Source organism: Amblyraja radiata, chromosome 41 (genome assembly GCF_010909765.2).
Source record: "Amblyraja radiata isolate CabotCenter1 chromosome 41, sAmbRad1.1.pri, whole genome shotgun sequence".
Taxonomy (NCBI): domain Eukaryota; kingdom Metazoa; phylum Chordata; class Chondrichthyes; order Rajiformes; family Rajidae; genus Amblyraja; species Amblyraja radiata.
This window is the reverse complement of record NC_045996.1, coordinates 14,951,222-14,967,685: the sequence shown is the minus strand read 5'-3', so window position 1 is coordinate 14,967,685 and position 16,464 is coordinate 14,951,222. Positions and strand designations below refer to the sequence as shown.

At 48.7% G+C, this 16,464-nt stretch overlaps 1 protein-coding gene across 1 annotated transcript in view; it reads left to right on the top strand.

The window, feature by feature from the left end:
- The first annotated feature begins 5,646 nt into the window (after positions 1–5,646).
- The window catches only part of ppp1r37 (protein phosphatase 1 regulatory subunit 37), a 34,248-nt gene continuing 23,430 nt past the window's right edge, over positions 5,647–16,464 (top strand). The window contains exon 1 of the mRNA XM_033014440.1: positions 5,647–7,236. Coding sequence (XP_032870331.1) covers positions 5,796–7,236 — 1,441 coding nt within the window. The 5' untranslated portion in view covers positions 5,647–5,795. The remainder of the gene's footprint in view (positions 7,237–16,464) is intronic.

The window sequence follows — 16,464 nt, the reverse complement described above, 5'->3', positions numbered from 1 at the left end:
AATGCTGGAGTAACTCAGCGGGACAGGCAGCGTCTCTGGAGAGAAAGAATGGGTGACGTTTCAGGTCGAGACCCTTCTTCAGTCTGGTCAAAGGCCAGAAAAAGTTTCAGGTTGAGACCCTTCTTCAGTCTGAAACTTCAACCCAAAACTTCAACCAAAACATCAACCCAAAACTTTTTCTGGCCCTTGTCCATCAAAGATCCTCCACGAAAGGATCTTTGTTGTCTACCCATCTGCCTATCAACATCTCCCCTCACCTGTAACCACCCATTACCTGCCAGGCTATGTCCCTGCCCCTGCCCCTACTCTCTTCCAGCTTTCTCCCCTCCCCACCCCCTCCACCACAATCAGTCTGAAGAAGTGTCCCAACCCAAAACATTCACCTGTCCATGTTCCTCCAGAGATGCTGCCTGACCCGCTGAGTTACTCCAGTTTGTTGAGTTGAGTGGGGTGTAGTTTATAGTCACATGTCCCGAGGTACAGAGAAAATAGTATGTATTACTCATTATTTATTGGTAATATTATAAATAGTATTTAGTTTAGTTTAGTGTCACAGATACTCTGAATAGCTTTTTTATTGCGTGCTGTCCAGTCAGCGAAAAGACTATATATGATTGCGAACAAGCCGTACTTGTTATTCAAGGTCTATTATTAGGATATAAAACAGAGGTGAATTGTCTTCCATTTTGCATCAACTGAAATTCCTCTTGTGTTTCTGCTTCAGGCATCCCGGCAAGCCCTCAATGAAGCCCTGTCGTTGGATTCTGGGTTGCCCTCACATTAGAAACATTTCGCTGAGCTACGGACTCTGATCTGCCTTTGTCTCAGGGCTATACATCTTATAACCAAGTCCCAGTGAAGTTCCCTTCAAGCTACTGGTGACAGAGAAACCTATTATTAATAAACGATCAGCAGATTTCAATGGCTCCCTTCATTATCACATGTGCCAAGATGCAGTCTGGAGTCTGAGAAAGGTTCTCGACCCGAAACGTCACCCATTCCTTCTCTCCAGAGATGCTGCCTGTCCCGATGAGTTACTCCAGCTTTTTGTGTCTATCTTCGGTTCAAACCAGCATCTGCAGTTCCTTCTGACACAGATAGTAGTTCAGGACTGCTCTCTGGTTGTGGTAGGATGGTTCAGTTGTCTGATAACAGCTGGGAAGAAACTGTCCCTGAATGTGGAGGTGTGCGTTTTCACACTTCTGTACCTCTTGCCTGATGGGAGAGGGGGGGAAGAGGGAGTGGCTGGGGTGCGACTGGACTTGCCGAGGCAGCGTGAGGTGTAGATGGAGTCGATGTGTATGATGGAACTGCAGATGCTGGTTTAAACCGAAGATAGACACAAAAAAGTGGAGTATCTCAGCGGGTCAAACGGCATCTCCACAAAAATTGGGGGGGGGGGGGGGAGTGGGGGGTTCTTGTTCTTGGTTTCTTGGTCCTCCAAAATATTCCAAATGGAATTTAAACTGGAGGTGGTGGAGGGAGGACTTAAGCCAGAAAGGGTTTTTGGGGAAGAAAGAGCTACCTTAAATGTAGTTGTTGTTGATGTTGTTGATGTTGTTGCTTGAGGAATTGTTACATCCGATGCCGGAGTTCCATCTTCACGGCAAGAGGGCCCTGAAGATTATCGGACTGGCTGCAAGGCCACAAATGGGCCCCGACCTCGGGTGTTTCAGAGGAAGAGCACTTAACTTTCTGCTGCCTTTCCCCACAGTGGACATTTTTGATTCTGCTGTGGGGGGGCGTTCATGTTGAACTCTATTCTTCTTCTTTGGAGTTTTACGGCAGCCAGCATCTGCAATGTTGCATTGCTGCCACCTTCTGGCTTCACTCCACAGTACTCATGTCTTTATATTAGATCCTTTTTATAAGCCCAGAGGCCCTCAAGAAATCAAACAACAACTTTATTCCTTTTCCTTTTGTTGAACTCTATAATGTGTTGGGTCCATTTTCTTTATTTTTTTAACCTTTTTCTATGGTATGGAAACTTATTGTTTAATTTATGTAAAGCACTTTGATGTCAATGCGAGTTGACTTAAAAGGTGCTATATAAATAAGACTTACTTACTTGGATTGAGGAAGCCAGTTTTAGAGAAGTCATTATCTGTTCTGATTCTGCAGTCGTCTTTCTTACAGTTTGGCTTTCTTCCCAACCAATTGTTCAAGCGCTTTTGATTGCAACATGCGCCTTAATTTAGTTCAACAAAGAAACTGACAAGTTACTAAAGGAAACTTTAAGAGTAGGGAAATCTTGAAACTTTAAGAGTAGGGAAATCTAAAGCTCGTCCTGACATTCTAAATGAAATCTTGAGTGTGTTTTCTAGAATTGGGTTTGCGTGTAACATCACTTTTTGCTGGGCTCCCGGGCATGCTGGGGTGAGGGGGAATGAGCAGGTGGACCTCATAGCAAAGGAGAGTTTAAGAAGAGAAATAGATATCCATGTATCATTGGGGAGAGTGGAACTGAGAGAAATAATTAAAGAGGGCTTAACAAAAGAATGGCAGAGAGGATGGGAAATGGAAGTCAGGGGTAGACACTACTTTTCTATACAATCTGAAGTTAGGAGAATATGTTTCTGTACATCTCTGTCCCGTAGGGACTCAGTTAAACTGTGTAGATTGAGGTTGGGACACTGTAGGTTAAATTACTATTTGTGCATTGTAGGGAAACATGTTTCTGGCTTGTGTGAATGTGGGAGTAATGAGACAGTTAAGCATGTTTTCCTAGAATGTAAAAAGTACAGGGTAGAAAGAAAAGTATTGTTTGTTAGACTGACAGGACTTGGAGTTGAGGCTTTTTCTGTTTTATCTCTGTTTGGACACAGTGAGAAACATCAACTGATATCCAGGGCTGTTCTTCAATTCCTGCAAGTTACAGGACTGTATGTAAGAATTTAGTGCAAACTTTGACCTGTGGAGGGCTGTAATATATTAATGATTTGGACGAGGGAATTGAATGCAACATCTCCACAGAGAGTGGTGAATCTGTGGAATTCTCTGCCACAGAAGGTAGTTGAGGCCACACAGTTCATTGGCTATATTTAAGAGGGAGTTAGATGTGGCCCTTGTGGCTAAAGGGATCAGGGGGTATGGAGTCAAGTCAATTTGTCACATACACATACGAGATGTGCAGTGAAATAAAAGTGGCAATGCTCGCGGACTTTTGTGCAAAAAGACAAACAACCAAACAAACTATAAACAAATCATAACACACATATTCTTTTACATAATAAATAATGGAAGGAAAAACGTTCAGTAGAGTTAGTCCCTGGTGAGAGAAGGCAGGTGTGGGATACTGAGTTGGATGATCAGCCATGATCATATTGAATGGCGGTGCAGGCTCGAAGGGCCGAATGGCCTACTCCTGCACCTATTTTCTATGTTTCTATGTACAGGATACTGAGTTGGATGATCAGCCATGATCACATTGAATGGCGGTGCAGGCTCGAAGGGCCGAATGGCCTACTCCTGCACCTATTTTCTATGTTTCTATGTAATACGCTTAGCAGCGTCTACACTGCCGGAATCCTACAAGAAGAAGAAAAAAACATAGAAACATAGAAATTAAGTGCAGGAGTAGGCCATTCGGCCCTTCGAGCCTGCACCGCCATTCAATATGATCATGGCTGATCATCCAACTCAGTATCCCGTACCTGCCTTCTCTCCATACCCCCTGATCCCTTTAGCCACAAGGGCCACATCTAACTCCCTCTTAAATATAGCCAATGAACTGTGTGGCCTCAACTACCTTCTGTGGCCGAGAATTCCAGAGATTCACCACTCTCTAAGAAGGTGACTTAGCTGCACCCGCTGAGTTTACCATATAACCATATAACAATTACAGCACGGAAACAGGCCATCTCGACCCTTCTAGTCCGTGCCGAACACATAATCTCCCCTAGTCCCATCTACCTGCACTCAGACCATAACCCTCCATTCCTTTCCCATCCATATGGATAGGATAGAAATTGGATAGTTATATGGATGGGAAAGGAATGGAGGGTTATGGTCTGAGCGCAGGTATATGGGACTAGGGGAGATTATGTGTTCGGCACGGACTAGAGGGGTCGAGATGGCCTGTTTCCGTGCTGTAATTGTTATATGGTTATATGGTTATATATAACTATCCAATTTATTTTTAAATGATAAAAACGAACCTGCCTCCACCACCTTCTAGTTTCCCCAACAATTTTGTGTACCTTCGATATTCCAGCATCTGCAGTTCCCTTTTGAACAAGAAGGTGACTTAGTTAGTTACTGCCAAAGATCCTATAGCTATAAGACCTTTGGTTACTGTTGCTGCTCTGCTCTGGGGCGGGGCTGGGAATCGAACCCGCGACCCTGGAGCCCTCCTTTCCCAAAATGGAGCCCGGGCCCGCGCTGCAGAAACCAAGCGGCAGATTCGCCAACACAAGCGGGATAATGAATTAAAGGAGCGGGGCCCGGACGCGTTGGGTTGTTTTTAATATTTATTGTAGATTTAAAGCTGTGTTTGGGGGGGGTTTAGTCGCCCCCGGTTGCCGGGTGGAGGTGGTGAATGTGCGGGCGGGAGGGAGGAGAGAGGGAGGAGAGGGAGCGAGTAGTCGACTAGTCGGGCTCGGGGTGTCGACGGTGACGGCGATTCCAGGGCCGCGGGGACGAGGAGGTGGAGGCCCCGGCACCGACAGCGGCGTCGGCGTGACCCGAGACCCGGCGGGCGGGCACTGAAACCCGGGCAGCGGCGGTACGAGAGACCCCGGACTCAGGGGGAGAAGCGAGCGCTCACTAGGCCCGACATCATCAGCATCAGCAGCAGCGGCGGCGACACCGACACCAGGCCTCAGTGGACCCCGGGGAACAGTCACTACGACCCGGGCAGCGGCGGTACGAGAGACCCCGGACTCGGGGGGAGAAGCGAGCGCTCACTAGGCCCGACATCAGCATCAGCAGCGGCGGCGACACCGACTCCAGGCCTCAGTGGACCCCGGGGAACAGTCACTAAGACCCGGGCACCGGCGTTACGAGAGACCCCGGACTCAGGGGGAGAAGCGGGCGCTCACTAGGCCCGACATCAGCATCAGCAGCGGGACCAGGGCTCAGTGGACCCCGGGGAACAGTCACTAAGACCCGGGCACCGGCGGTACGAGAGACCCAGGACTCAGGGGGAGAAGCGGGCGCTCACTAGGCCCGACATCATCAGCATCAGCAGCGGCGGCGTCACCGACTCCAGGCCTCAGTGGACCCCGGGGAACAGTCACTAAGACCCGGGCAGCGGCGGTACGAGAGACCCCGGACTCAGGGGGAGAAGCGGGCGCTCACTAGGCCCGACATCACCAGCATCAGCAGCGGCGGGACCAAGGCTCTGTGGACCCGGGGAACAGTCACTGAGGCCCGGGCAGCGGCGGTACGAGAGACCCCGGACTCGGGGGGAGAAGCGAGCGCTCACTAGGCCCGATAGCATCAGCAGCAGCAACAGCGGGACCAGGGCTCTGTGGACCCGGGGATTAGAGGCAGAGACCCCCGGGCATCAGTTACCGGGGTCCCCAGCTCTTGGGACCCGGGGGTTGACCACTGAAACCCGGGCAACAAGAGGATCTGAGGTGGTGGGGGTCGATTTACAGGGACCCCCAGCCTCCAGCTCCGAGAAGCAGTGACAGAAGACAGCTACAGACCTGAGCTCCTGGCACCATCCACCATCTGTGTTACTCCAGCACTCTGAGTCTACCTTCACCATTCTACCTTCACCCTCCCTGGGGCAGAGAGATAAGGGCCTCCCAGTGTCCAGGGGCACCGGACCACGTCCAGTGTCCAGGGGCATGGAGGCCACTGATGCCCCTGGAGCCCCTGGAGCAGAAAGCCAGCCCTTGGAGCCCAGGGATGCGACTGGTCTGGCTGCGGACAGGTGTAATAATACTGCAGGAGAAGTCCTGGGCAGCGCGCTCGGAAGCCAAGACTGTGGGCAAGAAACTAACGCCAACCTGGTGGTGGGCAATTGCCACAGCCCGCTGAATAACAACCTGGGAGAGGCCGATCAGGAGATGAGGGTCAGTAATAGTCATCTTAAGGGCCCACCCCACCAGCAAAGTAATAATGCTAACCTGAGAGGGGGCTGTTATCACAGTCAGAGTAATAACAATCTGGACGAGGCTGGTCAGGGAATGATGGAACCTTGTAACAGGCATGTGAAAGAGCAGTTGCATCTTCAAGGGAACAACACAAATACTGAAGAGCGAGGAGGGTATGTTAGTCGGAGTTATGACGCCTTACAAGAGGACGAAGGGTACGGGGCTGGAAGTGGGGACCACCAGTGCTGTGGAGAAACTGAGGTAAACGGAAGCCTATCACAAGTCACAGAAGACATTGTTCACTTGCAAAATGGACAGAGTGCAAGAGGTGGGACAGGCGACTGCCTGCTGGAAAGCGAGGAGTGGGAGAAGGCAGTGGTGCAGGACGGAGTGATGGTGTTGCCGATTGTGGGTGAAAGCAGCACGGACACAGAGAGTGTGGCCGAAAACAAGGCGCCAGACCTCGACGGAGTGTCACGAGGAGTGGGGGAGAACGGGGACACAGAGCTAGCGGCAGTGGAGACAGTAGAAGGAATTACCACAGAGTGTGGACTGCCTGTGGTGAACCGTCTGGAGAAGGAATGCACGATGGGGGAGACGCTGGAAGAGAAAGAGAGAAGGCAGGAAATATCAACGGTTGGCAGGAGAGAGAAATTTTCAGAGGACGTTTTAACGGAGGCGGTGTTGGAAGACGAAACTGTTCAGAGTGGCATTCAACGGAGTAGCAGAGAGGGAGAGAACCAAAGCTTGCTGAGTGTTGTGCTGCAGGAGGATAACCTCACAAACGGACAGGCTGCTGCAGAGCAGGATGCCAACAAGGACTTGGAATCGGTTTTGGAAGCAGAGAGCAATGCCAAGGGGCGGGCGCCGGAGTGTGGGGAAAGTGGATCGAGCCGCGAGGGGCCGTTACAAACGGCAGCGGGCACCGACGGGGTGCCCGCTTCGCCCTGCGGCGACTGCCCGGTGCACTTTGCCCCCCCTCGGGTACCCCTGGACATGCTCTCCCCCCTCGGGAACGACATTCCCCACCCGCTGGCCTTGGATCTCCCCGGCACACAGCAGGCTGTCGACATCACGCTGCCCTCACCGCCAGCGGACGGGCGGGGGAAGCAAGCAGTGAAGAGGGTCACCTTCCCCTCAGACGAGGCGATCGTCTCTGGTGCCGTGGAACCTAGAGACCCCTGGAGACACGGTAAAAACCCGCAACACTTTATGTCTTTTATTTCTCTCAATTGCTCTTTTCCTTCTTTATTAACCCCGTTTAATATGCTGAACCCACATGTGAGGTGCATTTGTTAGGTTTGAGGCATCTCTCAGATGAGGCACTAAACCGGCCCACCGAGTCCACACCGCCCAATTGATCATCAGTTTGCGCCAGTTCTATGTTATCCCACTCCCTACAGATAAAGGGCAATTTACAGAGGCCACTTAACCTGCAAACCCACACATCTTTGGGATGTGGGAGGAAACAGGAGAACCCGGAGGAAACTCACGGGGAGACACTCATGTTTGTGGGTCGATAACCTTCTGTAAATTGCCCCTAGCCCATGGGATAGAATTAGTGTACGGGTGATGGTGAGTCAGCACGGACTGGTTGGGCCGAAGGGTCTGTTTCCATTCTGTATTCCTAAAAACTAAAATTAAAGTTCTGCTGATATCAGAAGTATAAAGGAGACCTAATAGAAGTGTATAAAATGATGAGAGCCAGAGGTCATAGACTAGAGGTCATAGCTTTAAGGTCAGAAGGGCAAAGGATGTGTAAATTAAGGACAAGAGTTGTGGGGACCAGGAACTCACTGTCAAGGTTTGCCCTGGAGGCAGATATGATGGTGGCATTTAAGAGGCTTTTTAGAGACACATGGATATGCAGGGAATAGCTGGATATGGATGGGAGACAAAAGTGCTGGAGAAACTCAGCGGGTGCAGCAGCATCTAAGGAACAAAGGAAATAGAAACGTTGCCTATTTCCTTGGAAACCCAAGGGTTTCGGCCTGAAACGTTGCCTATTTCCTTCGCTCCTTAGATGCTGCAGCACCCGCTGAGTTTCTCCAGCACTTTTGTCTACCTTCGATTTTCCAGCATCTGCAGTTCCTTCTCAAACAGCTGGATATGGATCCTGTGCAGGCGGGGGGGGGGGGGGGGGGGGTTAGTTTCACTGCAGCATGTTTGCCAAGGACACTGTGGACCGAAGGACCTGTTTCTGTGCTGTGCTGTTCTATGTTCTCTGACCCACACCAGCACAGCTGCCATCTCTCAGATAAGGCATTAAATAGAGAGCCCGAAGATAGACACAAAGTGCTGGAGTAACTCAGCGGGCCAGGCAGCATCTCTGGGGAGAAGGAATGGGTGACGTTTCGATTTGAGACCCTTGCGCAATTTCTGCAGAAGTGGGACAGGCCCTTTACTTTGTACTACAAGCCCAATTTACACAACGGTTGCGACATAATCTTGCACTGAATGTGGATTTTGTTGTGTGACATTTAAACTGGTTTTTTTTACATAAGAGGGAGAGGAGTTTCAAGAAGCAGTCATTGATCAGAAGCCAAGGTAGCATTTCTCCATCAACAGTGAAGGACGGGTTTTATAAGGCTGAAGATAGATACAAAAGGCTGGAGTTACTCAGTGGGTCAGGCAGCATCTCTGGAGAAAAGGAATAGGTGACGTTTTGGGTCTGAACCCATCTTATAATGTTGTAAACCTTTTCTGCAGCTTAACTGCAGTGATAAAAAGCCACAGCCCTGCAAGTGGAAGTACTTTTACCATGCTGTTTCCTTGTTCTAAGGTGCTGGTTCTTGTAGGTCTAGACAAGCATCGTGTCTCACTGAGATGAGGCAGGTACCTCATCACAGAGCAGATGATTCACTAGTAATGAGTAGAAACAAGGAACTGCAGATGCTGGTTTACAAAAAGGTTGTCTGGTTCAGGCCAGACAACATTCCTGGAAAAAGGAGGTGACGTTTCAGACTCGACCCAAAACGTCACCATTTCCTCTCTTCCAGAGATGCTGCTTGACCCGCTGAGTTACTCCAGCATTTTGTGTCTATCTTTGGTTGAAACCAGCATCTGCAGTTCCCTCCTACACTAGATTGGTTGAACATGGATTCAGTAGCTCACCTGATTTTTGTCACTGTCTGACATGTTAGTCAGCAGGTTCACAACCTGTGGCTCACTGAGTAAACATATTTGCTTCCCAGTCAGAAGAATGTGTTCAACGCCCATTCTAGGGAACTTGAGACCAAGATTTAGACAAATGCTGTGGGCTGGGTCAGAGGGAGTGCTGGCTGCAGTCTTGCTTGTCCTTCAGAGAGACTTTTGGTGACTTTATCTGCTGTGTCAGTTGTATATATATATATTTTTTTAATCCATGGCAATTTTTTAAAGAAGAACTGGGAAGCTGTTCTTGTGTTTTGTGCAATATTTCCTCCTCAATTAAAGTTTGATCACATTGGTTAATGTGGCACAGGGGTGCTCCTGGTGAGCTGCAACCTCACAGCCGGAGACCTGGGTTTGATTCTTATACCCCTGTCCCCCGGTACGAGTTCATTCCAAGAGCTCTCCTAAGTTTGCCCTGATTCGAACTCGGAGATTTACGGTAATGGCCACTCGTCGGTACTCGGGGCTCTCGTGGACATTTTTCATCATGTTGAAAAATCTTCACCAGTCTTCCCGTGCTTACCTGCCGTTAGCGAGTCTTCCCAAGTACCTGCCGTTAGCGCTAAGAGACGTCCCCGAGCTCCGACGTACCCGCTACGTTCATTCTCCGTGCTTACCACGAGTTTGATTTTTTTTTAACTCGGGAGAGCTCTTGGAATGAACTGGTACCGTGGGACAGGGCTATGACTACGGGTCTTGCCTTTATGGAGTTTATACATTCTCCCTGTTTCCTCCGGGTGCTCCGGTTTCTTCCCACACCCCAAAGATGTGTGGATTTGTTGGCTAATTGGCTTCTGTGATTTATCTCTAGGTACAACTAGTATAAGGGTGGTCGTTGGTCACTGTGAACTCGGGGGGGGGGGGGATCACATTGAATGGCGGTGGTGGCTCGATGGGCCAAATGGCCTACTCCTGCACCTATTGTCGATTGTCTATTATGGCCGTTCAACAGACTGCAGTTTTATCACTGTGCTGCATTCATGTTGCCTTGTGTCATCATGAACGATGCTTCAGAAACGCCGGTTTGTCTGGCTTTTGCTAATCTTTTCATTTTCCATAAACCGATCCATTGCCTGGTGACTAGAGAGGAAAGCTCTGGGGAACTGCGTGCTGTCCATAAACACACACTCGATCTTCTGGTGTCTCTCTTCAAGGCACAGTTCCTAATCTTATGTGTAAGGAGCCAGATATATTAACTTTTAACAAAAGGTAAAAAGTCTGTAGATCCTGAAAATCTGAAATAAAACCAGAATAGAAATAGTCTGTACATCGGGCCCTGAGACATTAAATGTGTAGAAAGGAACTGCAGGTACTGAAGATAGACACAAAGTGCTGGAGTAATTCAGCGGGTCAGGCAGCATCTGTGGAGAAAAAGGATGGGTGACGTTTCAGCTTGGGACCTGGTCTGAAGAAGTGTCCTGAACTGAAACTTCACCCATCCCTTTGATGCACCAGAGAGCTAAATGCAACAGGAAAAACAACCTGTTTATAATTGCAGAGAAAGGTTAGTCTCTGGAACCCATTGCCTGGTACGGGAGTGGATGGGGTCAGATCACTAACATGCGTATGTTTCAAACCACATTAGACTAAGATTGATGGAGTGAAATGAGAGGGTGGTGTGGATTCGCGATGATTCTGGCGCCCTTTTTGACACGGCATCACTTATGGATCTCTTCGATGGGTCGAGACCCTTCTTCATACCCGAAACATCGCCTACTCCATCTCTCCATAGATGCTGCTTTGCCCGCTGAGTTCCTCCAGTATTATTTTCTAACTTCGATGGTGGGGAGATCAATACCAGTGGTAGTGTCCACCACTGTTTGCAATCCCCTTCGTCCTGGGCCTTGGAGTTGCTGATCCAGGCTGCGATGGCCGCTGCAGTCGAGAGACAGCGGTGCGGTGCCCACACGACACTGGCTGCCTCAGCGAGTCGAGGAAAATGTCTGGTCTGAGCATTTGCCACTAAACTGAGCAATGCATAAACACAAAATGCTGGAGTAACTCAGCGGGACAGACAGCATCTCTGGAGAGAAGGAACAGGGGACATTTCTTCAGACTGAAGAAGGGTCTCGAGCCGAAACATCACCCATTCCTTCTCTCCAGAGATGCTGCCTGTCCTGCTGAGTTACTCCAGCATTTTGTGTCTATCTTCGATTTAAACCAGCATCTGCAGTTCTTTCCTACACAATACATGTCAGAAATGGGTTTCTTTATTTAGTTTATGTTCTCTGTGGGGTTTTAATTAATTCACAGCATGTTAGTGAATGGAATACCACATTGAGGTCAGCAACTATAAACCTTACTGTAGTTTTGTTTAGAGGTACTTTTTTAAAATTTCAAAATGCACTTTATTCAAGTAATAAATAAATACAATACAGGAACCGTACAAAAAATTCATCCAACATTTTCAGAGTCTATACAAACATTCAATACTGTTTACACACATTGCTCACATTTCACAAATTTACCCCCCACCCTTGCCACTCATGTGGCCCACTGGCGTGGAATCCCTTCCCTTATTTTGAGGGGTGTCCACACCACACCCTGCCCCCCATGTCCAGCAGCGGAAGGACCCTAGACTGTGGTCCTTCCCCACTTAGCCTTGGCTTTTGTTTAGAGATACAACCATTGAAACAGGCCCTTCAGCCCACCAGGTCTCTGCTGGCCATCGATCACCTGTTCCCACTAGTTCTTTGTTATCCTATTTTTCATTCATATTATGGGCAAATCTCAGAGGCCAATTAATCTACAATTAACTTCTATAAACTCTTTGGTTGCACTAAGCTTTGATTTCCCCCCCCCCCCCCACTAGTGTTACTGTTATGTTATTGATAAAAGAAAACTGATGATATTATCGATGTGTTATTTACTGGCTTGTTAACTAGTGTTATTTACTGGCCTGTTAACCTGTGCAAGTAAGAATGTAATTGTTGCATTGGCAGCACACATAACAATTAAACTCTCTTGAATGTTGGTTTGTTACACTTTGCTGACAAGGCCAACATTTATCACCCACCCCTTCGCGCCAAGGCCAAGTCGGGGAATCATTGTAGCAATTTGGTAGGCCCGAGTGGATTGGTGAATTACTTCAGAGAGGATTACTACAAATCTGGCTTGCATGTAGGTCAGACCTGTGTAGGAACAGCAAATTTCACCCCCTATTTGACATTCATAAAGTGAACGTGTTTTTATGGTTGTTGGTAGGTTTTGTAGTCACCATTATTGCTGCGGCCGCCTTATTGTGGATTAATTTCATTGTTTCCCCTGCTCTAGTAGGGCTTAATGAATCCAGAATTGCTCAGGTCCGCCAGTCCTTATGCCATTGCCAATGTATCGTCATTCTTTCTTTTTATTGATTTTCTTTCTTTCATTTTATCATTGCGAAACCTGCCCCTTGGGGCTGCGTGGCCAGAAGCCAAAAGAGCAGCGGCTTTGTCAATTCTGCTGCTTTGCCAGCGCTGAGCATGTTAAACCGGGGCTCATCAGTGCGACTTTCAGTGCAGTTCACTTCCAATGTTGAAATGAGCAAGATAGTATGAATTATGGGTGGCTGACTGACTCTGCGAGGACAAGAAGCCCATTAAGGGATTCTGATGTACGTGTTTCTGGTCATCATCATCATACAATACAATACAATACAATACAATTCAATTTATTGTCATTTGGACCCCTTGAGGTCCAAACGAAATGCCGTTTCTGCAGCCATACATTACAAACAAATAGACCCAAGACACAACATAATTTACATAAACATCCATCACATTGCTGTGATGGAAGGCCAAAAAAACTTTTCTCTCCACTGCACTCTCCCCCCCCCGATGTCAGAGTCAAAGTCAAAGCCCCCGGCGGGCGATGGCGAATTGTCCCGTGGCCATTAAAACCACGCCGGGTGATGCAAGGCCGCACACCGGGTCTTGGTGTTAGAGCCCCCGGCGGGCGCTCGCAAACTCCCGCGGCCATTCCAAGCCGCGCGGGGCGGTGCTGTAAGGCCCTGCTCCAGGTGCTCTTCAACCCCGCAACTCGGTCGGGAGAAGTCGCCGCTGCGGAAGCCCCGAAAAGCGGTCTCCCTCCAGGGACCCGCGGGCTCCCGGTGTCGTCCGCCAAACCCGCAGTTGCAGCCTCCGAATCTCCGGGGGTCGGGTCGCAGCAGCGTCCACCACAGCTCCACCCGCTCTGGACTCGGCCAGCTCCGCGATGGTGAGGTGAGTAGTCGGCACCAGAGCACCCGGTTTTCCTGTTGGAGGCCGCTCCTCGTTGCAGCCCCAACGACAACGGAGACCCGACAAAGAAAAGGTCGGGTCTCCCGTGCAGGGAGAGATTTAAAAGTTACCCCCAACCCCCCCCACACCACCCCCACCCCCCCACACACATACCCCAACAAAAATAACAAAAACTATATTAAAACATAGACATAAAATAATAAAAACGCAGACGGACTGCAGAGGCCGCTGCAGACGAGAGTCGCGCCGCCTACCATCATCATCATCATCATCATCATCATCGTTGAAAACATCAACGGTGCTTTACAATGCTGTGTACAACAGTGATCGCAACTTCTACTGAAGTGTGGATGGCCGTTGGCTCACTAGAAGCTCATCCGCTCTTTGACAAATCTTGTTTTTGGTCCTACTGGGGGTCCACAGCCCCCTCCCCTGTGACATCTGTCTGAAGAAGGGTCTCGACCCGAAACATCGCCCATTTCCTTCTCTCCAGAGATGCTGCCTGTCCCGCTGAGTTACTCCAGTATTCTGTGTCTCCCTTTAACTTGCCACCATGTTCAGTACAAACATAGTGGGGTGAAAGGTGTGTTCCTGTGCTATATGTTGTAAATAAGAAGACGATGAGTATTAATATCAATAAACTAGGAGTAGCATTTGAAACATAGAAAGAAAACGTGTTGCATGCAAATATAAACCAGAGGAAGATGTTTGATCTTTTTGAACCTATGGCTGAATTATAGTAATTTTCTTGCAAGATCCTCGGTTCCTTGGTGTCTAAATATTTATCAGTCTTTGTCCTTGAAAATACTCCATGACTGATCATCTACGGCTTGGCATGGTGGCGCAGTGGTAGAGTTGCTGCCAGAGACCCGGGTTTGATCCTAACTACGGGTGCTGTCTGTGCGGAGTTTGCACGTTCTTCCTGTGACAGCGTGGGTTTTCTCCAGGGACTCCGGTTTCCTCCCGCACTTCAAAGACGCGTGGGTTTGTCGGTTAATTGGCTTTGGTAAAATTGTAAATTGTCCCTTGTGTGTGGGATAGCACTGGTGTACGGGGTGAATGCTGGTCCGCGCGACTCGGTTGGGCCGAAGGGTCTGTTTCCCCGCAGCATGTCCAAAACTAAAGCTGCCTGGATCAGAGAATGACTTGGGATTGCCAACCCTCTCTGTAAAGAAATGCCTCTGTATTTCAGTCCTGATAGTGTGCCCTTTATCCTGAGCACGTGGCTCTATTTTTAGCCTCCCCAGCCGGAGGGGAACGGCCAAGGAACAGCCACGGTTCATGTTTAATCAGGTCACTGCTGTTTACGTATAACCCCGAAAGATGTGTCAGAAAGAACTGCTGATGCTGGTTTAGATCGAAGGCAGACACAAAATGCTGGAGTAACTCAGCGGGTGAGGCAGCATCTCTGGAGAGAAGGAATGGGCGACGTTTTGGGTCGAGACCCAAGGGCTTTTTGCAGGCCGCTTTTGGAATAGTTTTGTTTGTTGTTGTCACGTGTACTGAGGTACGGTGAAAAGCTTGCGTTTGCATGCTATCCGGTCAAACAAATGTCTACGCATGTATACCATCAAGCTGTCTACAGTGTACAGGTAAAGAATAAAGGGTACACAGATAGTGCAAGATAAAGAAGTCTGAAGAAGGGTTTCGGCCTGAAACGTTGCCTATTTCCTTCGCTCCATAGATGCTGCTGTACCCGCTGAGTTTCTCCAGAATTTTTGTGTACCTTAGTGCAAGATAAAGTGTGATTAAAGATAGCTCAAAGGTCTCCAATGAGATAGATGGGAGTTCAGGACCCACTCTAGCTGATGATGAGGACAGTTCAGTTTCCTGATAACAGCCGGGAAGAAACTATCCCTGAATCTGGAGGTGTGCGTTTTCAAAGTATGTACCTCTTGCCCGATGGGAGAGGGGGTGACCAGGGTATAGAGCACTCTTGATGCAGGGAGTTTGAGCAAATTCACTGCTTGAACGGGACTTTGAACTGTCTGCTGTTGTGCTGCGGAAGAACGATATCCCTCCATTGAATCGACAGCATTCTTCCAAACAACTAATTATAGAATAACTCTCCTGACCATCATAATGTCCCGTGAGTGATACTTCTAACAATCATTGCAGCTCAGTAGAACTGATTGGAAATGTCTTTTCAACCCGTTGCGTTTGCAAGTCACTGTGAAACATTAGTTTAAGTTGCTCACAATTCCAATTGGAGCCGACTCTGATAGCCTTTGAATGTAATCTCCACCTTTTGCTAACTTTAGATCAAGAATTCCAAGTGCAAACAGGCACAAGGCAGAGCTGATGGATGAGTGAGTGCAAGAGAAATGTAATTAAAGAACTTATTAACAGAAATATTGATCTGGTGTAACTTATTTTAGAAGCTGACTTCTCTGGGACTTACGATAAATAGAATAGTTTTCTAAGATGCAACAATTTAGAATGCAAATACTTCCCAGCTCTTAGTTCACCGCAGGTTCACCATCACCTGGGTTTGCTGCCTCACAGCGCCAGAGACCCGGGTTCGATCCTGACTATGGGCCCTAGTGAGACCACACCTGGAGTATTGTGTGCAGTTTTGGTCCCCTAATTTGAGGAAGGACATTCTTGCTATTGGAGTGCAGCGTAGGTTTACAAGGTTAATTCCCGGGATGGCGGGACTGTCATACGCTGAGAGAATGGAGCGGCTGGGCTTGTACACTCTGCAGTTTAGAGGGATGAGAGGGAATCTTATTGAAACATATAAGATTGTTAAGGGTTTGGACACGCTGGAGGCAGGAAAGATGTTCCCGATGTTGAGGGATGCCAGAACCAGGGGCCACAGTTTAAGAATAAGGGGTAAGCCATTTAAAACAGAGACGAGGAAACACTTTTTCTCACAAAGAGTGGTGAGTCTGTGGAATTCTCTGCTTCAGAGGGCGGTGGAGGCCGGTTCTCTGGATACTTTCAAGAGGGAGCAAGATAGGGCTCTTAAAGTCAGGGGATATGGGGAGAAGGCAGGAACGGGGTACTGATTGTGGATGATCAGCCATGATCACATTGAATGGCGG